This window comes from Festucalex cinctus, chromosome 15 (genome assembly GCF_051991245.1).
Source record: "Festucalex cinctus isolate MCC-2025b chromosome 15, RoL_Fcin_1.0, whole genome shotgun sequence".
In the NCBI taxonomy this organism is placed as follows: Eukaryota; Metazoa; Chordata; class Actinopteri; order Syngnathiformes; family Syngnathidae; genus Festucalex; species Festucalex cinctus.
In genome coordinates, this window is record NC_135425.1 from 20,675,738 (window position 1) to 20,699,690 (window position 23,953).

General features: G+C 41.6%; 3 protein-coding genes across 4 annotated transcripts; 1 reads left to right on the plus strand and 2 right to left on the minus strand.

The window, feature by feature from the left end:
* Positions 1 to 1,074: 1,074 nt before the first annotated feature.
* Positions 1,075 to 7,231, minus strand: oacyl (O-acyltransferase like). The gene is made up of 16 exons (XM_077497231.1): positions 7,077 to 7,231; positions 5,764 to 5,897; positions 5,611 to 5,689; positions 5,408 to 5,543; positions 5,145 to 5,341; positions 4,856 to 5,068; positions 4,692 to 4,794; positions 4,494 to 4,595; positions 4,266 to 4,431; positions 4,111 to 4,190; positions 3,925 to 4,035; positions 3,149 to 3,272; positions 2,887 to 3,073; positions 2,672 to 2,814; positions 2,449 to 2,603; positions 1,075 to 1,197 (listed from the first exon to the last, which is right to left on the minus strand). The coding sequence occupies exons 1-15, from the start codon at positions 7,222 to 7,224 to the stop codon at positions 2,490 to 2,492; spliced, it is 2,037 nt and encodes a 678-aa protein (XP_077353357.1). The 5' UTR covers positions 7,225 to 7,231; the 3' UTR covers positions 1,075 to 1,197; positions 2,449 to 2,489.
* Positions 7,232 to 8,936: 1,705 nt separating this feature from the next.
* On the minus strand, positions 8,937 to 20,107 carry znf532 (zinc finger protein 532). 2 transcript variants are annotated; one of them, XM_077497227.1, is made up of 9 exons: positions 19,796 to 20,107; positions 15,056 to 17,282; positions 13,951 to 14,132; positions 13,651 to 13,827; positions 12,284 to 12,446; positions 11,901 to 12,206; positions 11,723 to 11,835; positions 10,297 to 10,429; positions 8,937 to 10,217 (listed from the first exon to the last, which is right to left on the minus strand). In XM_077497227.1, exons 2-9 carry the CDS (start codon positions 17,249 to 17,251, stop codon positions 9,720 to 9,722), a joined length of 3,768 nt encoding a protein of 1,255 aa, XP_077353353.1. In that variant the 5' UTR covers positions 17,252 to 17,282; positions 19,796 to 20,107; the 3' UTR covers positions 8,937 to 9,719. The 2 variants fall into 2 exon arrangements, with proteins under 2 accessions (XP_077353353.1, XP_077353354.1); XM_077497228.1 differs by lacking the exon at positions 19,796 to 20,107 and adding an exon at positions 18,610 to 19,226.
* Positions 20,108 to 22,976: 2,869 nt separating this feature from the next.
* Positions 22,977 to 23,840, plus strand: grp (gastrin-releasing peptide). The gene is made up of 3 exons (XM_077498388.1): positions 22,977 to 23,212; positions 23,511 to 23,662; positions 23,769 to 23,840. The coding sequence occupies exons 1-3, from the start codon at positions 23,086 to 23,088 to the stop codon at positions 23,838 to 23,840; spliced, it is 351 nt and encodes a 116-aa protein (XP_077354514.1). The 5' UTR covers positions 22,977 to 23,085.
* Positions 23,841 to 23,953: the final 113 nt, after the last annotated feature.

The window sequence follows — 23,953 nt, forward strand, 5'->3', positions numbered from 1 at the left end:
TCTCCCGTCCGTGAGGTTGTGGGTTCGATCATCACCCCTGATGACCAGGTGGAAGTGTCCTTGAGCAAAGCACTGAAACCAGATTTGCTCCCAGAGTACCTGGCAGCCGACTGTTGGTGTGTGAATGGGTGAATGTGAGGCATTGCAAAGCGCTTTGGCCACCATATGGAGTGTTTTTCTGATTTTTTATTTTTTTCCAGTGTTTCTGATTTTTTTTTCTGTCATAAAAAAAAAAACTATTCAAAAAAACAGAGAAAAAATTATTCAGAAAAACAGGAGGAAAAATTACTCAGAAAAAGAGGGGGGGGGGACATTATTCCAAAAAACAGAAAAAAAAAATATTCCCAAAAATAAGAAAAAAAAACTTCTGTTTTTCAGAGTATTTTTTTGTTTTGTTTTGTTTTGTTTACCTCTGAACGCGTGTATGGGCTATCCAGTCATATATACAGGTCAGTGGTCTGCAACAAGTCACTTGGAGTTCAGAGGTAAAAAAATAAAATAAAATAATAAATACTTCGAAAAACAGAAGTTGGTACACTGTTTTTTGGAATATTTTTTTTTCTGTTTTTTTTTTTAAAAGAATGTTTTCCCCCGTTTTTTCGGAATAATTTTCTTTCTCCTGTTTTTCTGAGTATTTTTTTCATTCAGTAAAACAGAAAAAAAATATAAAAAAAAAAAAACAGAAAAAAAATACTCAACTACTTTTCAAGTGAATGCAATACGGTTCCGTAGCATAGCTTGTGAAAACCCATTAATAGTTTGCGCAAACAAAATTCAACTCTGTTAAAATTAGTTGTCAAGAAAATATTTTTTAAATGTTTTCTTCTGGTAAATTTGGCACATTTGAAGTATTTGTATAAACATAAGTTATTATGAGTCATTGGTGTCTGGCAACTGTATGAATGGAAATGTTGACCAAAAATAGAAGCTAAAAGCTTGGCAATGGTGCTCGTACGGACATGATGTTACACCTTGCGCGCTATGTTGTTGTGGCGTGTTGGATTGGACTCATGCACTCAATGAGACAGAGTGAGACAAGTGTCCTCTTACAGCGGGATGTATTTTTACCTTGTGTTGTTGCACAGCCTGCTGTCTGCCCTCCTTGCCCATGCAGGCCCGGGGCTGATGATGCTGCACATGTCCAACGTGTGCGTCACTGCCTTGTTTTGTTGTTATGACGCTGCGTGGGAGAGTCAACTGAATGGAATATGAAAGTACAGTAATGTTGAATGAATTTTAGAAGCCCTTATATTACAAGGATAAAGCAAAAATTTGTATGAGATTTTCTATTTTATTTTATTTTCTGAGAATGAAGTCGTATATATATATGGGAAGAAAAATCATATTTAGAGAACACATTTGTAATATCGGAATTTTTTTTTTTTTCATTTGCAAGTAAGTCATAATGCAACAAGAGGAAAAGATAATATTTAGCAAAAAAATAATAATACGGAGAAAATGAGTTAGTAATTTTAAAAGAAAATTTTTTTTACATTTTGACAACAAATTTGGAATTTTTAAGATGGAAAAAAAAAACCTTAAGAGAATCATGATTTTAAGAGTTGGAATATTTCTTTCTTTCTTTCTTTCTTTTTTTTTTTTTTTTTTTAGCAAGATTAAAGTCCTTTATACAGAAAAAATATTTTAATTTTATATACAATAATTTTACACATTCATAATTGTACACGGAAATTTGCTATTATTGAGAATAAAATAAAAGTAATAATTTTTCTAGATCAAAGTGCAATCTAACGATTTAATTTTTCAGTTGTAATAAAACATGAAGAGCTTTAAAATTCCATGAGCTAGAAGTTATTTTATTGAGATGCAATCTTCATATTACAAATATTCTACAATAAAATAGTCAATATTTTACAAGAAAAAAACTAATATTCCAACAATGTGACAAATCAAAATTTTCATGACAAAATATATATTTTTTTAGGTAAAGCCTTAATATAATCATTTGAGTACATTTACTATAAATACACTATCAATATTTTTACAACAAAGACGCTCTCTTAATGCATACGACAGAGTACATAATTTTACTAGATGAAGTCTTAATGTAATCTATTAATTAAAGTAGAATCCAATTTTAATGTCAAAAAGTCCAACATTCCAAGAGAGAAAATGTTGTGAGAAACAAAGCCATAATTTTTACTATAACAGAAATGTAATTTAGCAGAATGAAGTTATAATCGTAAAAGAAAATTTCCTTGAATTAAATTAAGACTGATACTGAACTGTAATGTGGAATATTGGAAAAAAAAGAAACTACATCATGTGAAAACTTTCAATGCAAGCAGTCTGTAACAACAAAATGAAAGTGTGCATAAGTAACAGTTAATATTTTTGCGTAATCCGCCTAACAAACCAACCAAAGCAACCTTGCACAAAATAACTGGTCTTTTTATTTGCATTATGAAAGAAATGTTCAACGCTTACATGACGACATAACCCCGTAGGTAGTTGATTAATGGCTTTAATCAGTGTTGCACTTTACGATTCCATTTGAGGAGGACGTAGGGCTTCTCGACCAGGACTGTTAAGACCACGCTCGCCCCCAGCGTGAGCACCAGATGGCCGAGGAACAGGTACATCTAAAGAAGACCATACGAGCGTTCAAGTCACTCTTACGGCAGACCGTACCAAGACGGCAAGATCTTACAAAGTTGACGTCAGTGTAGTGGATGGGCGTCTCTTGTAGTCCGATGTAGACCAGGATGAAGACGGGATGGATCAGGTAGCAGGCGAAGCTAACGTTCGCCAGAGGAACCCACAGAGAGAATGACAAGAGGCTATTGATAAAACCTGCGGTAGGACAGAAACGGTGATAACGCAGTCACTTGAGCAACATGATCGAAACAGCTGCTCATCTTTTACCTCCGTAGCCTTCCTCGCAGGCCAGGATGATCCAGGCGATAGCCAGAGCCCACATGGGTCTGTGCAGTCCCTGGTAGAGCGCATGTGGTACGGAAGGGTGCGCTGGGATCCCCCGGAGGGCGTAGGCCAATCCTATCAGTGCCGCCAAGACTGACAGGCAACACAACCAACCGAGCACTGCCTGCCACTACAGCAACAACATGAAACCAGAACGTGAGTGTGACACCAATTTGATTTTTGGATTGTAGAAGACGAATTCTACCTTGTGTTTTAACAGTTGGCCTTTTTTAGTCGTCAGGTATATTCCGGTTAAGATTCCTATTAAAAATGGTCCATACCTGGTGTGGGGCTTCACATAATAATACAGGACGTAATTCTCAGATGTCCTGGAAAATAAATGGCAGAAGAAGAAGAAGAAGAAGAAGAAGCAGCAGCAGCAAGAAGGAGAAGAAGAAGAAGAAGCAGCAGCAGCAAGAAGAAGAAGAAGAAGAAGCAGCAGCAGCAAGAAGAAGGAGAAGAAGAAGAAGCAGCAGCAGCAAGAAGGAGAAGAAGAAGAAGAAGAAGAAGCAGCAGCAAGAAGAAGAAGAAGAAGAAGCAGCAAGAAGGAGAAGAAGAAGAAGAAGCAGCAGCAGCAAGAAGGAGAAGAAGAAGAAGAAGCAGCAGCAGCAAGAAGGAGAAGAAGAAGAAGAAGCAGCAGCAGCAAGAAGAAGAAGAAGAAGCAGCAGCAGCAAGAAGGAGAAGAAGAAGAAGAAGCAGCAGCAGCAAGAAGAAGAAGAAGAAGCAGCAGCAGCAAGAAGGAGAAGAAGAAGAAGCAGCAGCAGCAAGAAGAAGAAGAAGAAGCAGCAGCAGCAAGAAGAAGGAGAAGAAGAAGAAGCAGCAGCAGCAAGAAGGAGAAGAAGAAGAAGAAGAAGAAGAAGAAGAAGCAGCAGCAAGAAGAAGAAGAAGAAGAAGCAGCAAGAAGAAGGAGAAGAAGAAGAAGAAATTTGGATCGTTTCCACGTGTTTGACTCTGAACCAGGTTATCTTGACTCGGTCTTACAGTGTAGACGGTTGGAAGACGGGCAGCTGCAGGAGTCCCGTAACGAGTGAACCAGCCAATATGGTCAGCAACAGAAGGCCTCCTGTCACGGCGGCAAAGACACCTCGATTCCTGGCGGAGGATGCAGTAGATAGGTTAAGTGCCGTTTTGATCTTTTGAATTATGCGTTAAAAAATTTGGACATACAATCTGTAGAAATAGACCAGTATGGGAGTGGTGGCGTAACACTGGAAGTCCAAAGAGAGGTACCACGTCCAAGGAACACACTGCGGAGAGGTCAAGTTCTTACAACTAGTTCAAGATCAAAACAATAATCCTTAGCAGCTACTGCTTGACCTTACTATCTCATGGACCGGGAGCAGATTGCTAATCAGCAGCAAGTTCCCCCACCAGTACGTTTTACAATCCATCAAGTTGTCGATGAATGGAAACCAGTAAGGACCCCAGTGCACCACAGAGATAAGGCCAACGGTGAAACACATGACAAAGATATGCAGCGGCTGGATCCTGGAACGGAAGAAGACAGTTCTCATGTTCGGTTTCCATGATGACTAGCATCGAGAGCTAACCTTTTGAACCTCCTGAAGAGGTAGACCAACACAAGACCAGGACTCAGCCTGTCTTCAGCTCTTTGGATGGAGCCCAGTAGAGATCTGGCGCTAAGTAGACCTCTGAAACATAAAAAAAAATTCTCAAGAACTCTAAACAATGTCTTTTTGTGTTTATTGCTAATGAACTCTTGCTAGCCTGGAATGCTGTAGTCTCACCCTAGCAGGAGGAAGGTGTCTACAGCCATAAAAACTGGTCCACTGAGAGACAACACGTACAGAGGGCTTCTTTCTACTGTTCTCTTCCAGTCTTTGTAGTTATCTGTGAATGATATCTTCATTTAAATGGACCTACATGTCTCATAAGGTAAGATTTAGCTTACCTAGGTTGTTTATCACGGGGAACTGTGCAGAATGCCCGCACATGATCCATAACAGGCTGAGGATGCGGATGCCATTCAAGGAGGAGTAACCACCTTCGGGGAAACCCGAGGAGGTGCTGAAGATACCCCGGCTGGTTGTCTGAAGGGAGAAGGCCTGGAGGCACTGGGACATGCAGCTTTTGGGAAAACATGAAGATCCATGACTGGTGCTGTCTGTAGGAGACGACCTGGTGAGATAGCAGGACCTAGGCCCGAAGACTTTAGGGGCAGTACAGGACCTTGTACTTACTATTGCCCTCCGTTGTACTACCATTTACTTCGCCACCCATAGAACCATTGGTCTTTAGGGTGCCGTACTGGTTGAGGCCAGCGTTTAAACAGGCAGCCTCCGTAGTTGGCGTCACCGCTCGGTTCTGCTGCCACCTCACTATCGCTGAGAACAGGGTGGCGGCAAGGGGAATCGCCAGCATTGTGCAACACACAAACCTGCAATAGAAAAGGGGTTCGGTTAAGGTGAAGGGCCACGTCGAATACATGATGAGGTCCTCTTACAGGCATGTGACATCCGATGCGTCAGGAGCAACGGTGCCTGACAAGCAGTGAGTCATAAACATCTCCTGAGTGGACTCATTAACCAGAATAGGAGGTAATGGAGGTATGAGGGATATGTGCCCCATCTTAAATGTATCTGTTAAAACGTGAATAAATGAGTTATGGTTTTGATTAGAGAACACCGTGGCTTTCAATGAACTGACCATACAGAACCAGATATTCCACCTCCTCTTCATCACAAGAGTCTGGGACACAGATACCCACAAAATATTGGATAGTTCCCTGTGAGTAAAATAAGGTAAAATCATTCAATCAAGATCGTTTTAGTCACTGTAATTTGCATCCTTTCTACTAACCTGTTTGAGGAACACTTGGCAGTACTGTCCAGAGAAGGCAGGACTGCGGGCAGACTGGCACTGTTGCAGCAGACCGGGCCGGTTGGCATTACCACCTTCAACATTGCTACCCAGTTTCCCAAATGCATCATACACTGGAAATTAGATATGATTAATTACATTACTTAACCTTTCACATTTTCAACAGATTTATTAGTTCAACTTGTCTGGGAGGTGATGCCCGTGCCATTGCCCATCCATTCTTATCCTCTAATTTAAAAAAAAACAAAAAAAAAAACGGTGTTGTTGCCCCCTGTTGGCCTCTAGGTGTAACTACAGACTTTACTTCTGACCTACAAGTTGTTGTTTTTTTCTTCTTCTTCTTACAAGTTGACGTCAATCTCAAAATGTTTTCCCCAAAACAAAAACATGTTTTTATATTAATATTATCATTATTATTATTATTTTATATCTGTAACATACCCTTTTATTACATCAATTAAATATGTTTATGTTTTCTTTCACAAAATAGTATATTTAGCGCCAAGCTGACGGGAAGTATTTTAAATGTCGAAGCAGCGTGAAATATTACTTATCAGGTAAGTTTCATACAGCTTTAGTCAGTTATATAAGTTATTTGCTTGTAAATTAAATGTAATTCAGACGGAATGAGATAAAAAAAAAATGTTCATGTACTGTGTTGTGAGTAGGAATATGAAGAGACAAGCTGGCGTGTAAGCACGACAGACATGGAAATGGACGACTCGAGGAAAAAAAAAAAGAAAGTAAGTCTTTTACACTCAATATATCTACATTTTTATGTAGCGGTATGTAATTATTTGATCAGTTCTGTGTAAATGAGTAACGACAAATTTAATTCTTTTGTTGTGTGAATGTAATGAAATGGCCCCAAAAACACAATTTAAATGAACACGTACGTAAATTTGTGTTTTCCAAGCTCGAGTTGTGGCCCAAAATGCCCCTTTGGTCAATATGTATTGTGGTCTGTATTGTGTCAAAGCAATAAGCTGCAAGTAGTTTCATTGGTTATTGACCAAGCGCACAATTTCTTAAACATATCTATTTAATGACAGCACATTTTGGGTAAAAGGGTAAAATGATTTCAAGCTGAAAAGAGTTCATTCTTTACCCAGACGTGTCCTGGTTTGTTTCCCATAGTTTGATTAATTATCAATCAAGCACACAATTTCATAAACATGGTAATGTAATGACAGTACATTATGGGTATGATCTTATAGGTAAGAAAAAAAAAACGAGAAAAAAAACGCCACAAGAGTAATGAAAACAAACAAAAAAGAAGAAGCACCACTTACTGAGCACAGCGTATTCCTTTGGCTTGTCCTGATTTATTTCCCATAGGAAATTATTGGTATCCATTGCACATTTTTCAGACACAGTGAACGACTGTGTTGTCTTGAGGAGTGCGCTTAAACCTGCAAGAACAAACAAGCGCGAGGCCATTATAAAAGTGCCTTCATCTTTTTTACAGGAGTGGGTTTTTAAAGTGGGCTGAGGGTTGAAGAACTACTTTGACAGCTGTGATTCATCCACACCTGCTTTTCCACATTAGGTGTAAAGTATCCAGTTGCACGGGAAGTTAACAAAATTGATCCAGGTTGTCTCGACGTCATTGCGGATCCAATGCGATTAGCAAAACAAAAGATGACTGTCGCTCAAGGTGTTTCATTTCCTAAACATTAATAGGCGTGCAACAGATTCATTTTTAATTAGCAATGTTTTGCTGTTGACTCGCCTTTACAGGGTAAGGAACCGTTTTGTGGATGCCACTCTTACGAAACGGGATTTCTTAGAAAGTCTAATCGTCTGTCTCTATCACGGTCTTGACGTACAACTTTTTACAGCTATGAATGATGCACCTCCATATAATGTCAAGAAAAGTTTGTTTCAACTTTTGACATTCTGTTGTAAATATAAACAGCATGCAGTGAGCTAATTTAGTAAAAAAAACCAAAAAAAAAAAAAAAAACATTGTCATGCCACACTTGATCAACCACTGGAGTAAAAGTAATTGTCCTCTTTTATGCGCATATACTGTATGATAAATATAATGAATGATCATAATAATGACACTTTTTTTTTTAAATGTCAATTTAAAAAAATTACATGAAAAAACATTTGAGATTTGACAAAAAGCAATCAATATAATTTTAAATATTTTTATCAAACATGATGCAATTTAATAAAATAATATTAACAATAATCTAATTACTGTAAATACATAATGAAATTACATGAATATCTAAATCTGTTTTTTTTTTTAAATAAAACATTTATTTAAGCAAAACAATCCTGATAAATTTCTGGAGTTAAATTTGCGATGCATTTTGACCCTCACAATAAAGGCTTTATCATATAAATATATTAACAAATAACTTAGGGCGTCATATGATTATTACATATTGGGGGGAAAATAAGGGACAATGTGTAGATTTTTATTTTCCATGGTCTGTCATTTAAAACCTACTATTAATTTCAATACTGCGATTGGCTGGTGACCAGTTCAGGTTGTACCCCGCCTACTGCTCGAAGCCAGCTGGGATTGGCTCCAGCACCCCCCGCGACCCTTGTGAGGAGTAAGCGGTCAAGAAAATGGATGGATGGTTTAATTTCTATAATATGCAAAAAAAAAAAAAAGTTCTATCACATGAGCGTGATTTTTTTTTTTTCTTACTTAGGCTGACATGTTTCCCGCCATCTTTCTGCTACGGATACCCGATGGAGAAGAACTTCGTGAACATATTAGTGGTAGGCTTGTGATTTGTGTTCTCTCTTGAGGCACTGTTTGACTCATGCATGTGCGCCAAAATGTACACACTTCAAACTGAGGTGTTGCATTGTATTAGTTCACCACTAGATGGCACTCAATTCTACACACTGTTTCTTTATGAAAAATAATCCTAGTGATTTTCTGGAGTTCAGTTTGAGGCGTATTTTCGTGTTGGTTAATGTTTAATGTCGCGTTGAGTTGAATAAAATTCAGCATTGACCACTAGAGGGTGCGCTTGCTTCAAAAACCCATGATAGTTACTCTTATTTTTTTTTTATTTTTTTTTTAAATAAGTAATTGAGAGAAAGTAACGTCTACCGTCTTGTTAGAAGTTGATAACATCTTTTTCCTTGCTTTCACCTTTTATTGACATAAAAACCAGCGTAAGCATCTGAATTGTCTAATAAAATAAAATAAAATAAAAAACAGCAGCAACAGTAGCAGCAACAAGACAACATTCTAATTCACAGACTGCTTCTCAGTCTCACATGCAGTTTTACAGCGAGAGACTAAAGTCTTAATTGTCAAAAAGTAGCGTCCCTTCTATCCGACAGCTTATCGATAGTTGTGGCTGTTACAATGTCGACAATTCAAGTGTAACAGCCACGTTTACATTCTTTAATGTACCAATGAGTAAGAATAACGTTGACTGAAAGGCATACACAGGTAAGCTTATTGGAAAAAGGGGGAAAAAAAATTTTTTCACACGCACAGAGCGGCGCTATCGTCATTGGACGTATTCTGCTGTTAAATAAAGTTCAGCAGAATAAGATAATAGAACAAAATTGTGTTGTTGCTTAAAGGGGACCGTCAAACTAGTTAAAAACTGGATTCTGCTGAAGCTAATTTCCGTGGACAAAAAGGCCAAAAGCCATAGAAAATATCAGATTTGAAAAATACCTGTGTTTATGTTGACAATTTCACAATGACAATATTCTACAGTCATACATTATGTAGCTCTACGCAACAGTGCAAACCGTTCAAAATAAAATGCTCTTCTATAAAAATCAATTCAAGTCTGTAAAAACATGAAGTACAAAAACTGTTTTGTTCAAATTAAAAACAAAAAGTCGATCTCATATACTGTGTTTTACATGTTCGGTGCGAGGACATAGAATATTGCAGTATTTTGTACATAGTATAGGACCACGTGAGTTGAGTATTTGTTTTATTTCTCAGCCGAACTGAGTCTTTTGGCCTTGATGAACGCCATGCCGTGCGTCCTCATGTGAGTGTTCAGGTTGGCCTCCGTCTCAAACAGCTTCCCGCAAACTTTGCATTTGGTCTTCGGCATCCCGTCGTCGTCGCCGTCCGCCGTAACGTCCAGTTGGTTCTCCCTCTGGCTCTCGTCGTCATCCTGACCCCTGAATCGGTGGAGGCCTTTCTCCTTCAGCCGGTGCACGATGAAGAGGTGTCGGGCCTTGGAGCGGGGCGAGGTGTAGCACAGGCCGCACTCCTGGCACTGGTCGGACGAGCCGTCCGACTTGTGCTGCGGGATGTGCTTGTGGAAGGCGGCGACGTCCTCCGTGGTGAAGCCGCAGACGGCGCACCTGTGAACTTTGGGGATGTTCACCTTGAGACGCTTCAACGGTTGGGAATCCAAACTCCTTGGGTTGAAACCTGGAGACCCCTCACGGTCTTCGTTCTTTCTTTTGGGGCTGTCGGTCTGTGAATAACATTTAAAAAAAAGATTTCTTAGAAAGTGGCTGGACACGTGAAGTACAAATAAACGTTTATTTCCCCACCAATTTCTTATCTGCCAAATCCTCCTTGGTATCAGAGGTTGCGGTCTTCTCTTCTGAGGTGCCATGCATCAACCGAATGTGCTGATCCAGCAGCACTCTCTTTGTGAACGGCTGACTGAGAGTCGGGCAGTGCCTGTTAAAGTGCAATCAAATCACAGTCACACTCCCAATAAGCTGTTCATGACCTCTTTTATTTGCATTGGCATTGTTTATTATTTGGTCTGACTTCCCTGTTTTGTTTATCAAGATTCAGATTCAGTTCTTTCGAGTGACCAGCCGTCGCTTGGTCGAGTGTGCTTAAAAAGGAAGGCAACCCCGTAAAAAATGATTGACAATTTGTTTTATGCAGCCCCACTAGTCTAAATACGGTATTGTGGTTAATATTGCATGAGTGGAATATGAATTAAGTCAACCTTAAACATTTCTTGACAATAATATGTTATATGTGACCTCACTAGTCTAAACATGACATTCTGATTAATATTACATTTGTGGAATATGAGTTAAGCGGCAAAATCCAGCCATTTTTACAACCAATCACAGCTCAGCTTCAGAAAACAGTTGAGCTGTGATTGGTCGTTACCTGAGACCTGAGCACCTGTGATTTCATCTTCAGTCAGCAGTAAGTGACAAAATGGCCGCCCCCTGAGGTAGATATAAAATGTCCGGCTTTTGCCAAGCAAAATCCAGCAGTTTTTATCAATATCAGAAGGCGGCCATTTTGCCACTTGATGTCGAGTGAAAATGACATCACTGCAGGTCTCAGGTAACAACCAATCACAGCTCAGCTTCAGAAAACAGGTGAGCTGTGATTGGCCGTTGCCTGAGCCCTGAGTAACTGTGATGTCATCATCAGTTGACAGCAAGTGGCAAAATGGCTGCCCCCTGAGATGGGCAAAAACGACTGGATTTTGCTTCATAATTCATACTCTACAAATGTAATATTAATCATACTGTCGTGTTTAGACTAGTGAGGTCACATATAACATATTCTTATGAAGAAATGTTTAAGGTTGACTTCTGCTTTAATGTTGTGAGGCAAAAAGTAAGTTACAATTAAGCTAGTTTACAAACTGGTTGACTTAACTACTCCACATTTACCAGGACTTGGGTCGACCATAGTTTACAGCAGGTCCAATTTCTCTTAATTTACTTACATGGTGGATGTTCAAAACTTGAAATTCTAAGTAAAATTTCTGGCGTGAAGGCAGGTTAGTAGATCTACCTCACTTCCTAGCATTATTCAACATCACGTTTTCTTTTTAGTACTACAAAAGTACTGGTGACTAATGCCAGAACAGCTTTTTAGCTCGGTTCTCAGAGTCCGCCAACTTCTGTATTTGACTTACAATCCAAAATTTCCCTTTTTGCTTCACTGCCTGGCACTTTTGCACGTACATTACAAATCACTTTAGCTTGTACTCACGGGCAAGTGTAGACTTTGCGGACCCCCTTGTGTTTGAGGCGGTTGTGTCGACAAAGACTGTGGGTGGAACTGAAGGACTTCTCGCACAGTCGGCACGGGTGCTTCTTCAATGTCTAACGTGATAGAGGAAGATTGTGATTCTCCAACTTAACATGGCAAACGTTTCCAAGACATTTACCTTGCCATGTTGACGTTTCATGTGAGCCACAAAAACCTCCTTGGGAGTGAAGACGGTGTTGCATTCTCCACATGTATACCCTGAATCAGCTTTCTTAAGTCCCCCTGAGCTGTTTTTGTTGGCTTTTTTTGGTGATGGTGGTGCTTTATTTACATCCTTGTTTTGACCATTGGCGTGTCCTCCATCTTTGTTGTTGTTATTGGGGCCATTGTTGGGGTTGTTTGGATTTGTTGACTTTGTGCTGAGAGGGAGGTTAAGCCCCAAGTTTGATGGAGCCTCAATGGTCTTCAACGTTCCATGGATGGCCTGGCGAAGTTTCATTTATTGAACTGAATTGACGTGTCATGAAATAGATTTTTTGGTGTAACATATTGAGCTCCTACCTTTATATGGTCCATCATGAGCTGTTTCTGCGCATATTGCATGGAGCAGTCGGGGCATTTGAAGACAGGAACTTTATGATTGACAACATGCTGGTCAAAGTGTGAGTTGAGCAGAGACTGCAGTGTGAATACAGTATCACACATAGAACACTTGTAGATAAGCCTGTCGGATAGAAGAAAGGCAGCGTCCTTAAAACAAAAAACAAAAAAATGACATAATTCATTGAATTTTTGAGAATACCGGATCATCACACTTAGGGGCCTATTCACTAAAGGTTTCCGTTGCCTTTGCACGGCGCTAACCGGTAAAAATGGAGCAATCCAGGAGCGCCTAATTCACTAAATACGCGCAGATGGGGAAATCCGTCACTAAGTGCGCTGCCAACCAGATTGCGCCCCGGTGCGCCGGTGTTATTTGCGCGTATGTAAATTAGGTAATTTGCATACATTTACGCAAAATATGCCCACCCCAATGCAAATGAGACTCATTGATAGACAGTGTCTAATAACTAACGCCAGCGCTAATAGCCACACCGAGTTTGTGTGACGCAAATAACGTTTATGGAAAGCATGTATAAACCTGCCGCAACCATGATCATGACAGCAGTGCATGGTGTGGAGACGCATGGTGCACGTCCCTCTCTGGCTGATCACGCAGAGAGAGAGAGAGAGGGAAGGGGACATTTTTCTATATTGGTTTAGGACACATAACATAACCCAGGCTGATCGGCAATGGCGGGGAGGCATTTTCCGATCATTTTTACGTGCCAGATGCAATATGAAAATTTTTTTTTTTAAAAACAATCGCGCCAATAATTTGCACTTTATGAATGAATGACGCCGTTGTCGTCCTCTGCTCTGTACAGCTTAACGGCGCGATAAACGCTTACTCTCGGTCCAACCTCGCTTTCTGATAATTCATCTTTCTCGCAACTGTTAACTATAACAACCATGTTCTTGGCGCAAATCCATTGCCATGTGTGGTAAATCAGGTGCAAGTTTGCTCCAAGCTGTCAGTTTTGTGGGCGTGCTTTTGCCCGTATACGATTAGAATGATATCCTTAGTGAATAGGTTGGTAACTGGGCGCAGACTGCGGGTGCAGTTGTGGTGCAATATTTCGCGCTATTACCGGACGCAGCGCATTCATAGTGAATAGACCCCCTAATTTGTTACACCTGCTAATGAGGAGCTAGTGAAGTCAGCAGTTTCCATATGGAACAACAACAACCAAGTTAATCAACCATGTCTAAACTCACAAATCCTTCAACTGTTGAAAGAGAAAGGGCGATTTTCCTGCAATTTGGTTGTGGCTATCAAGTTGCAGCGTTCGTGGCAATTCTTCAATGCAATGGAACACAAGACTCACTTGGGCTCTCCCGCTTTCAATCCAGGATGCTGCGTGTACGCATGCGAGTGTGTTGCTGGCGCGGACTTGAAGGCCATGGGACAAAGCGGACATTTATAGAAGATCTCACAGTGTGAAGTTTGGACGTGCGACTTCAGAGTCGCAACATCAGCGAAGATCACACTACAGTGGATACAGCTAATGGGTGGGGGGGGGAAAGGAACGAGTTAGTCCAAGTCAAACCTGACGAAAAGTATCAACTCATGACTTGTATTTGCTCCCATTTGTCATGAGCTGAGAGGTTCAGTTGAAGAGACGAACCGGTAGCCGGCTCTTCGGGTGTAGTGCAGGCAGTTCTTGGTGACGTGGGACTGGAAGTGGACAGAACGACAGCTCGCGCCACATTCGGGACAAACGTATGGAGACTTGTGCTGGTGGATTCGTTGATGGGATAGAAAACTGCAATGGTTTGGGAGAAGCATTTGGCAGACGGTGCAAGTTTTCTGAGAGAACAGAGAAAGGAAGATAGACAAGATGGCTATTGCAAAAATGTTGTGCAAGTTATTTATCTGTTTAAAATCTCAAGTGTACAGTGAAACTCCACTGGTGCAGATTTTGAATGTGATAGATTTCAAGTAGCAACGTGAAAATGGGCTGCCATCTTGGTGGAAGTTTCTAAAAAAAACACACAAAAAAACATGACAAATGTATGTCCCAAATGCCTCTAGAATCCTTACAAGAAAAGAATTGCTAATTGTTTGATATGTTATATCAAACTCGGTCTCCTCCCACATTCCAAAGACATGCATGGCAGGTTAATTGGGCGCTCCGAATTGTCCCGAGGTGTGCGTGTGAGTGTGGATGGTTGTTCGTCTCTGTGTGCCCTGTGATTGGTTGGCAACCAGTCCAGGGTGTCCCCCGCCTACTGCCCAGAGCCAGCTGAGATAGGCGCCAGCACCCCCCGCGACCCTTGTGAGGAATAAGCGGTCAAGAAAATGGATGGATGGATGGATGTTATATCAAAGTTTGAATAACTTCTGAGAAAAATATCAGTCTGTCCCTTTAAAAAAAATGAAAACTTTTTTGTCAATTTATGCTAATTAGGGCCTTTAAATGAGCATTTTCATCATAAGTTTGATTTCTTGAAAAAGGTGTGAGAGTTGTAAAACTACTAAAAATAATGTTTTCTGTATGGCCTATTTTCACCTATTTATTGAGGATATGCGATTGGCTGGCAACCAGTTCAGAGTGTACGCCGCCTACTGACCAAAGCCAGCTGGGATAGGCTCCAGCACCCCCGCGCCCCTTGTGAGGAGTGAGCGGTTAAAAAGGTGGATGGATGGAAGTATTGAGGATGGGTCTGGAAGATATCCCCTATGATAAATGGGGGTTTTCTGTATATTAAAAGCAGCTTCATGTACCATACCTGCCCACCGGTCTCCAGAACTTGTTGATAATGCGTTGCTAGTGAGCTGTCGTCCTGGAACGTTTCATTACATTCCAAACACGTGAGGCTGTGCCTGCAGAGCTTTGATGCATCGTCCTCTAAGGGCATGGCTGCCTCCATACGAGTACTGCTTGGAGTTGAAATCACTGCGCTTTGTGACCCACCGCTTGGAACTTTTCCTGTGGTTGGACTCGGTAATGCCTGCGCATCAGAGACGGAGGAGTTGCTGTCTGTGATGGTGGGCGATGGTGTTATCATCTGGTCTGCAGGGATCGGTTTTAATATTAAGTGTGAGCACTGCATGACAACGCCTTTGTCCTTATGGCTCCGAGCATGAGACAGCAGACTGCATTTGTTGTAAAAGACGAGACTTTTCGAGCAGTGGTTGCAGGTAACTTCAATCCGCACACTGCGACGTTCATAGTGTTGGGTCAGGCTCTTCTCAAGAGCAAAGGAATCGGCGCACTCCAGGCACCGGTAGCCGCGAGCGGGAAGGGAAATACAGGCTGAGGTTGGCGGAGAGAGGTTTGGGACATATACGGGAACGGGGTTTAAGCTACTCAAAACTTTATTAAAAGCGTCAACTACGGAGCTTTGAGAGCTGCTGAACACTTGAACCCTGGAGAGTTTCTTCGAAGACTGGCCCGTGAGAAGTGCTTGCTGTTTAAGTCCTTGGGATGGCTGCTTGGAGGACGAGGACACGTTCTTAGCAGGGGACACATTCTTGGAGAGAAGATTAAGATTGCTAAAATGGACTGTCTTTGGTCCAAGTTTGGCATTAGCCAGACTGGAAGCCGGGACCATGACAGTCTGTTGTTGTATGGCGCTTGCCGCTTTAAGGATGGCATTGCTGGCGCTTTGTACCGAGGCAGCTGGAATGACGGTCGCCTTGACTGTGGTGTTATTCGACAGCTTCAGGTTAATCACTTGGGAACCGGCAGTCTTGACAGCTGAGACTGGCAGGAAGGCTGTCGCTACTGGTTTGATGGTCATCTGCTTAGTTATTTCAATCGATGGTCCTCCGCGGGTTGCGACAACTGTAGTTGGCAACGTGGACATTGTGGAAGATGAAATAAATGCGCCACTGGTAGCCTTTACTGTTAAGCCGTTTCCAAAATGATCTCCTTTATTCACTCTGCCGAGATCCAAGTCTGGGATGACTCGTGTGACTGTGCGTTTGATCTGTCCAGAAGAGGTCTTGATCGTTTTTATCCTGACTTTTGGAATGACCTGTGTGGTGTCGGTGCTGCTGCTCTCACTATTGACACTGGAGGGACTATCCGGCGGTCCTGAAAGCAGGCGCTTCGCTAACTCCAGTGCTGATTCCTGCTCACGTTTCTTGACTGGAGCTCTGGAATTTTCGCTCTCTTGGTTTGAGTCTGCCTCTGTAATAGGAGAATCTGAAATGTAGTCGGTAGTTTTTTCCTTTTTAGCGCTGAGAGCGGCAATAGCTGCAATACAAGAAGAAAGTTTTGCAGATGTCTTTGACTGGGTTTGGGCTGTTTGTTCATTCTCCTTTTTTGTATGTGTAAAGTGAAGAGTTTCCTTGGGTTCTTCTTGAAACAAACTCGATTGAGAGTTGTTATTGAACACAGAACCTTCCAAAGTGATATCTTGGTTGTTATTCTGATCTGGTTTGAAGTCCTTTGTTTTGGACTTTGAAACTTTCTCCACTGATGCAGGATAGTGCGAATGCTGCCTCTCTTTCTTGCTCGTGGACTTTTGAGGTGAATGTCCTCGCTCACTTACTTCAATCTTGTCCTCCTCAAACTCTTCCGCACTGGAGATTGGACTGAACTGATCGCAGGCTGCATTTCCATCCACATCGGAAGGATCCCATCCATTTTTGGTGCATTGAACGCCCGATGGCGTGGAAGTCAAGAAGCCATTTTGAAGTTTATTGCCAATTCTTATCAAATGAGGTTGGGAGTGGAACTGCAAATCCTTTTCTAACAGGGTTCCCACATGCTGACTCGTATCCACATTTCTAATATTCTTGACGATGACACTTACACCAACATCTTCATTGGTTGTTGACCCACTTTTGGCTTGCTTGACTTTGTCGTCATGGTCATCTTGCTGGCCAGATTCAATTGCAGCTTTAGGATCCACCATGTCGGGGATGTCGAAGGCAGCCAGGAGGTCGTCAAAGTCTGGTGTCTTCATATCTCCCATGTTCCTTTACCTGATGTAATTAGGACCTCACCTGTAATGGGCAGATAATAATATAGACTTAATGGATTGACCTAATATGACACTCTCGCTGATTCTTTTAATGACATAAAATGTTGTGTTTAATGGTCATTTTAATGGTATTTTGGGTTGCGCAGGATGAAATCCAGTGTTAATTAACACCGGTCCAGACTTGTTGATCGCAGCTCCGTATTGGTCAGTACTATCAATAGCTGTAAAAAGAAAGCTAGCGTATCAAAAATTAAGAGGTTTAATGCTGACTTTTTTCTTATACCTTGTAACCACGGGCATACCGTTGTAAGTTCATATATTTTTATGGTGCTGTTTTTTTTGGGTGTTTTTTTTTTTTTTTTTTTTTTTTTTTTTAAGTTTTCAAAGCTTGTAACCAGTCCATTGTGTTTTATTTACATATGTACACATTTATTTAATATTTTTTAACAGACATGATCGAGAAAAAATGAGATCAGTTTTGGGTTTTGCGTCCAAAAAATTGTTTAAAACAACTGTCAGTCAAAACTCAACAAAAATCGTTCCCCACTGTTATAGATTTACTGCGTTTTTTTGTTTTTTTTCTAATACGTCTTCAGTAATCCTCCCTCTGAATGTTTGTGACCACCATCATCATCAAGGGGTGAACAGGCAATTGAATGTTTTATTTGTTAATGTCCTTTTTTAAATACACTTTGAAATAATGTTAAACTATTACTTAAAACATTGAAAAGTGTTTCTAAATGTTAACAAACCTCAGCTTATCCAGCATCCAGGAACACATCTTGTGCATTTCTATTTCAAAAGTGGTATTGTTTTTTGTTTTTCTCAGTGGGTTGTACTACTATGAAATATGAACATGCTCACTGTTTCTATCATGCTTGTTGGGGACTAGTTCCATCATAACCACTTCTGCTCATTGTGCCATATGATTGGCAACCAAAATCTACTGTTTTTTTTTTTTTTTTTTTAGTCCCAGTTATATTAACAGTCCAGATGATGGGGGATTTCAGTGCAGGCAGAGTGGGGGTGGAGGGAAAGGCACTGACTAGCAATGAAAGTGAAATGAAAATGGCTGCTGCAATAGCAGAGAGAGAGAGAGAGCGAGAGCGAGAGAGAGAGAGAGAGAGAGAGAGAGAGATTGAGGCCTGGTGGGAGCAGCAAGCCAGAGACGTCTAATACTGAAAATGAATGTTCAATACACGCAAATATGTCGAATAATCCACACAGATCACCTCTTTCAGACTCATGCGTCACTGCCAACCCACATCCACACACTGCGACGTCGCCACCATGTCAGTAAAATGAAGATTAGTTGTGGAAACATGCGAAGAAAATCAGCTACTCCTCACCCTCTCGACCCGTTCCACCGTAGCCACTAGCCAAACCCTCCTCCTTTCCTTTTTTCCCCATCCTGCAACAAACATTCACTACACTGCTAACCCTCGAAAAGCCATGCGCCACCCTGACTGAAGCAGCAGCAACAACAACAAAAAAATCCTGCCTCTTCACAAAAGGCCCAGAAGTCAGGGTCAGGTTACATCCAGGGTTGTGCTAAGTGCTGGTGGTCCTGGGAAGGATCCGCTTTTGTCATTTTCTGAAGCACTGGCTGCACTCAGACATACAAACAAGACATATATCCTGCTCTGTGTGTGTGCGTGTATGGGTGTGTGTCTGGGCTGCAGATTCACAGACTTCCAGGCAGCCCCCCCCCCTGCCCTCGTCCCTTCCCAAATCTCGCTGCTGCGAGTCTTCGCCGCATAGCGAACCGCCGCAGGGTCGGCGCTTGCTCCGTGGTAGCCGGCGGCCGGGATGCGACGGGGCCGCCATTGGATTGGCGCGCAAAACCGCCCGTATCTCTCGGAGGAGCACAGAGACAGCATTGTTCCCGCCGGCTCTCTGTCTGCCTCAAACTGGTTTCAGCTAGTTCTCCTCGCCCCCGACATAAAGCCCGGCGCTGCATTGCGGCCTCAAGAGCACACAGGAAGAAGACGGAATGCTCTACTCCCAGGACAGCGCTTCTCGTTTTTGCTTTTGTCTTATGGAAAATGATGCTGAGGATCAGACACCTTTGTGGAAAGTAAATCAAATATTTAGTAGTATATGAACGACAACAGGGAAGGAAATAATATTTACGATTTGTGTTGTGGAAGTCAAGATGAGAGGTGAAGTTTGCAGGTCTGGATGTTGGACTGATGACAACGGAAAGACGTGAGGTTCAATCAGTTAACGTGATCATGCTGGTTGTGTTTTCTGAACACCAAAAATAGCCAAACGCTGGGTCTCCATGCGCTTAAAAAAAAAAGAAGGTCTCCTCACCCCTTCATCCCCAAGAACTAGTGGCATGGGCAAACGTTGGGTATCCATGCACCTACTCCATATCCAAAGTGCTTGATCCTCAAGAAAGTGTGGCATGGGCAAACACGGAGTCGTCGTGCAACTACCAAACAGATGCCAACACCCCCCTTACACGCCCCCACGGATACATGCATCCACGTAAACATGCACATGCAAAATACATAGCTAAATATTGCATACCCAGCAAGATCTTTTTTCCCCCCACACTGGAAAATTGATGTCTTCCTGTCGAGGCCTCAGCACCTGCCTTGGTGTCTTACCCCAGCCACTCCAGCCTCCATCTTCTTCCTCCTCCCCCTCCTCCCCCTCCTCCCACTCTGCTTCACTCCCAGTCCGGGCCTCCTTTCCGCCTTTGGCCACCGCTTGCCACCTTCACGGACATTCATGAAGGGAAGGATGGAAGTAGGGGGAAAGTGTGGATGGAAGGGGGGGGTGCAGTGTTCAGCAGGCGAATCAGGCCTTTTGTCTCTGTCGTTGGAGGTGGTGGTGGTGGTGGTGGTGGTGGTGGTGAAGGGACTCTCCACTCTGGCTCTGGAGCAGCAGCTGGTGCAGAGGAAGAAGAGAGAGAGAGGGAGGCAGATGGAGGTGGGGGAGACGGAGTGGGAGAAATAATCGGGGAACGTCTAATAAGGCTGTCAATACGAGCTCCCTTTTCATGTAATAGACCTTTAAGCATTGCATTTCATCCCATTACGATTAAGTGGGACTTGTGTGTGTATAGAGACTATACGTGAGGTTGAATTAACTAAGGTCACTAGGGTGTCATTAGCCCTATAAAAGTAGGGCATTAACTAATTTGCTCCCAATAACGTGTAAATACGTTTTTTTTTAATGTTGTAAGTGTCCCAAAGACGTATTTATACGTTTTCTTGTTTTTTTTTTATACTAGAGCATACAGAAGGCTTTGATGCAGCCTCTCAGCTGCAAAGAACGGTTGCAGAAATGGTAGTTATTACACAAACGGCCACCAGGTGGCAGCAGAGCAAAGGAGATCAACCAGGGCCATCTAGAAAAAAAGCTCAATTACTTACAATTTTAAATAGATTTGTGAAAACTGATGAAACTTAGCTCTCTTCTAATGCTAATTGCTGCAATACGGAAACAGATGGAAATTTCTTTTTTTTCCTGATGAAAGAAGAGACTTTAATCTTTCTTTTGGTAGGTTCCATGCTTTTATAGCAATTGAACACAATATTCTGTGGGCCTTGCAAAATCAGTCAAAATCCAGTAAAATAGCCGGGAGCGAACGGAACTGCTTCTGTGAAAATGGCTGGGAGTGAATGAGTTAATGAAGCCTACAGGTAAAATGGACTGCACTGTTAATTTTCTGGCTCCAGAAAACAGCATCACTTTCTTGTGATTCTTATGTTACAAAGATTGGGCAAACAAAGATGCTAAGCTACCTGACTGTCCCTCATTGGGCCTTGCTTACAAGTCCTCGACATACCTGGCAGCCTCGCACAACTCGCAGCCTTTATTGTGTCAACGGTTTCATTTGTCAGGCGACACGAACCGACGCTATTAGCAAGGCAGGGATGATATGTGCATGTACGTGTATTGAAAGGCCCGAGTGGTGCTTCCTTCCCCTCGACGGTGTGACACATTCGGTGCAGGAGGAGAGAGCACAGCGAGCTTCCCCTCCCCCACTGACAAAGTCATGTGACGTCATTTTTTTCCCCCCCTGGATGCGAGTAGGCAGAAAATGAGGCGTTAGCATCCTATTCTTCTGTGAATATACCCAATTAATTGGTCCTGTTGTGCTCTTGTATTCAACACAATGAACATTCTGATGCCCTCCGATATTCATCCTTTGTCTAACACAGTATAATGCCGATATTTGCATCAAGGTTTTCTTTTGTCTCATAGTGTAAGGCCTTCATTTTTTTTTACCTCGTTTTCTTTGTCTTGCCTGTCATGAGCGTATAGCCCCATACTTGTCCAGTGTTTCACATGGTATTAGTACATTTTTGCACCCTGTCCTCATTTTGTTCTGCATAGCATAAGCTTATTTTTGCACTTTTACACTTTTACTGTTACACTTTTTGCATTTTTGCATTTTTACACTGTATAGGCCTCTATTTCCACATATGTAGCCCTCCTTACATAATATGAGCCAGATTCGCCCATGTATATATGAGGGGAAACGGCATGCAGATGTGAACTCGCAGGAACCAGCATCCGTCCAAACACCGGTGATAAGTTGGCTAATGCGGGCCCTCGATGTGTCATTCAGCACATAATAAAAATCATATTTTATTCATCATTAAAAATTAGGGATGTTTTTTTTTCAGACTGATACCGATGCTCAGACCCTCAGTACTCACCGATACCGATACCAACTGCTGATACCAGTAGTACATTTTGACAAATAAAAAAAAAAAACACTAAAAGATATTTTTAAACAAATATATTTCCTTTAATTTTTACAACAAAAACAGCACAGTCACTCTTCAATAGTCTTAAAGCTAAAAAAAAAAAAAAAAAAAAAAAAAAAAAAAAATGCTCTTTTAGTTTAAGATTCACAATTTTGAAGTTTTTCCAAACCGGTGAAATTTTGGTGAAAACCTGCTGCAAGCTAGCGCCAGTTACAGGCAAGGAGGACTCACTTAACGTCTTCCCCCTCTGCCATCGGTCGCTTGTACTCGTCTGCGTCACGAGTACTCGAGTACTTGAAAAAATGCTGGTATCGGCCCGATACCGATACCTGGTATCGGTACTCGCACATCCCTATTAAAAATGCGTTGCTTCTTACTGTCTTTTTGTCTATTTCCCTCCTTGGCATTCTTCTTCTTCTTCTTCCTACTGTTGTTTTGACAACTTGAACCCCTTTTTTCCAGCGGCCCCCACATAAATTGACTTTGAGACCCCTGTTGTAAAGAAAGTGAAGGGATGAAAATCAATCATTTTGTCCTCTTGAAAAAATGGCCATTTAATCAAGATAGCTGACAAGATAGTCTGCAAAAGTTTCGGCCCCCTTCTGTTGCACAACATCGCCCTCTAGTGTTTCCTTATGTGTACACAGAAATCTTTTTTTTTTCTTTTTTTTTGACAGAAGCATCAATCAATCAATCAAATCTTTATTTCTATAGCACCAAGATCACATTGGGGTGCAAAAATGTTTTGAAACGATTTATCTTGGTCTCTTTTTTTTTTGAATACGTATCACAAAAAAAATGACATTTGAACAGGGGTGTGTAGACTTTTTCACGTTTCATGTCTTTTCTAGGACAAAATTGGATTTTAAAAGAGGTAACTGGTTTCTGATCTAAAAAAAAAAAAAAAAAAATCCTCCAACTGACATCCAGCTGCTTCAGGAGGGATGTTTTACTTTCATCCCTCCCGTCCAAGGCAACAGGAATAGCGACAGCTGCTGCTTCTTCCGCCGACCGTGGTAGCTTTTTCCACAGATCACGTCGATTAAGCGCACGGATGAAAACGCAACCGGCTGTGATCTCTGACCATCACTGAACATGGACAGAAGACGAGCGGGCATTTTGTGGCTGGCTTTGATCCTTCTTGTTTTTCACTGCTGCCACTGTCCCGCTGCACCTCTTGGGAAGATGAAGATGAATCCACGCGGACGGCACTGGGCAGTCGGTAAGAGAAACATCACTTTTTGACATGAACTTTAGAATGGACTCCCAGTAGAATCCAAAAACTGTATGTAGTTGACGGTGCTAAAAAATGAATGTACTTTATTTTGGGAGAAATTAAGTGTAGACTGTCAGCAAAAGTGGTGAATGATAAAAGAACGCAAAGCAGATAAAACAATTAGGAAACGAGAATACAACCAAAGTAATAAATCAGAGAATACAACCAAATAAAAAGTTAAAAGCAAGATTTAATAACAGTTTTCATCCAGACTGACATTTAACACGGCTCCTCACGATTTCAGGACATTTGATGGGAAAGAAGAGTGCTGAAAGGCAGCTCATATTTTTTGAAAGAACCAAAGACCCCTTTGAGGACACCATAGAAGCTCTGATCCGAAATGAGTGCCAAAAAGTGATCATTCGATCCAGCAATCAACAAAATTATACCAGAGAGGTCAGTCCTCGGAGTTTATTTCAACTTTGTACAATTCCAAAAGAAGTGATAACGACCACATTTTGGCGACATGACACATGGTTTTCTCCCTTTTATCACTTTGTAGATTGCAGACCTCCATCTTCTGGCCATAGAAGTGCATGAGCAAGGACTCCACCTGATTTCTGAAATATTTTAACGATTGTAATTGCTTGAAACTAAGAAGTATAAAGTTGCGATTAGAAAAAAAAAAGAAAAAAAAAAGGTGGTGTCTGTTTAATTTCTTCACATGCTCATATGTACGTTTTCCCA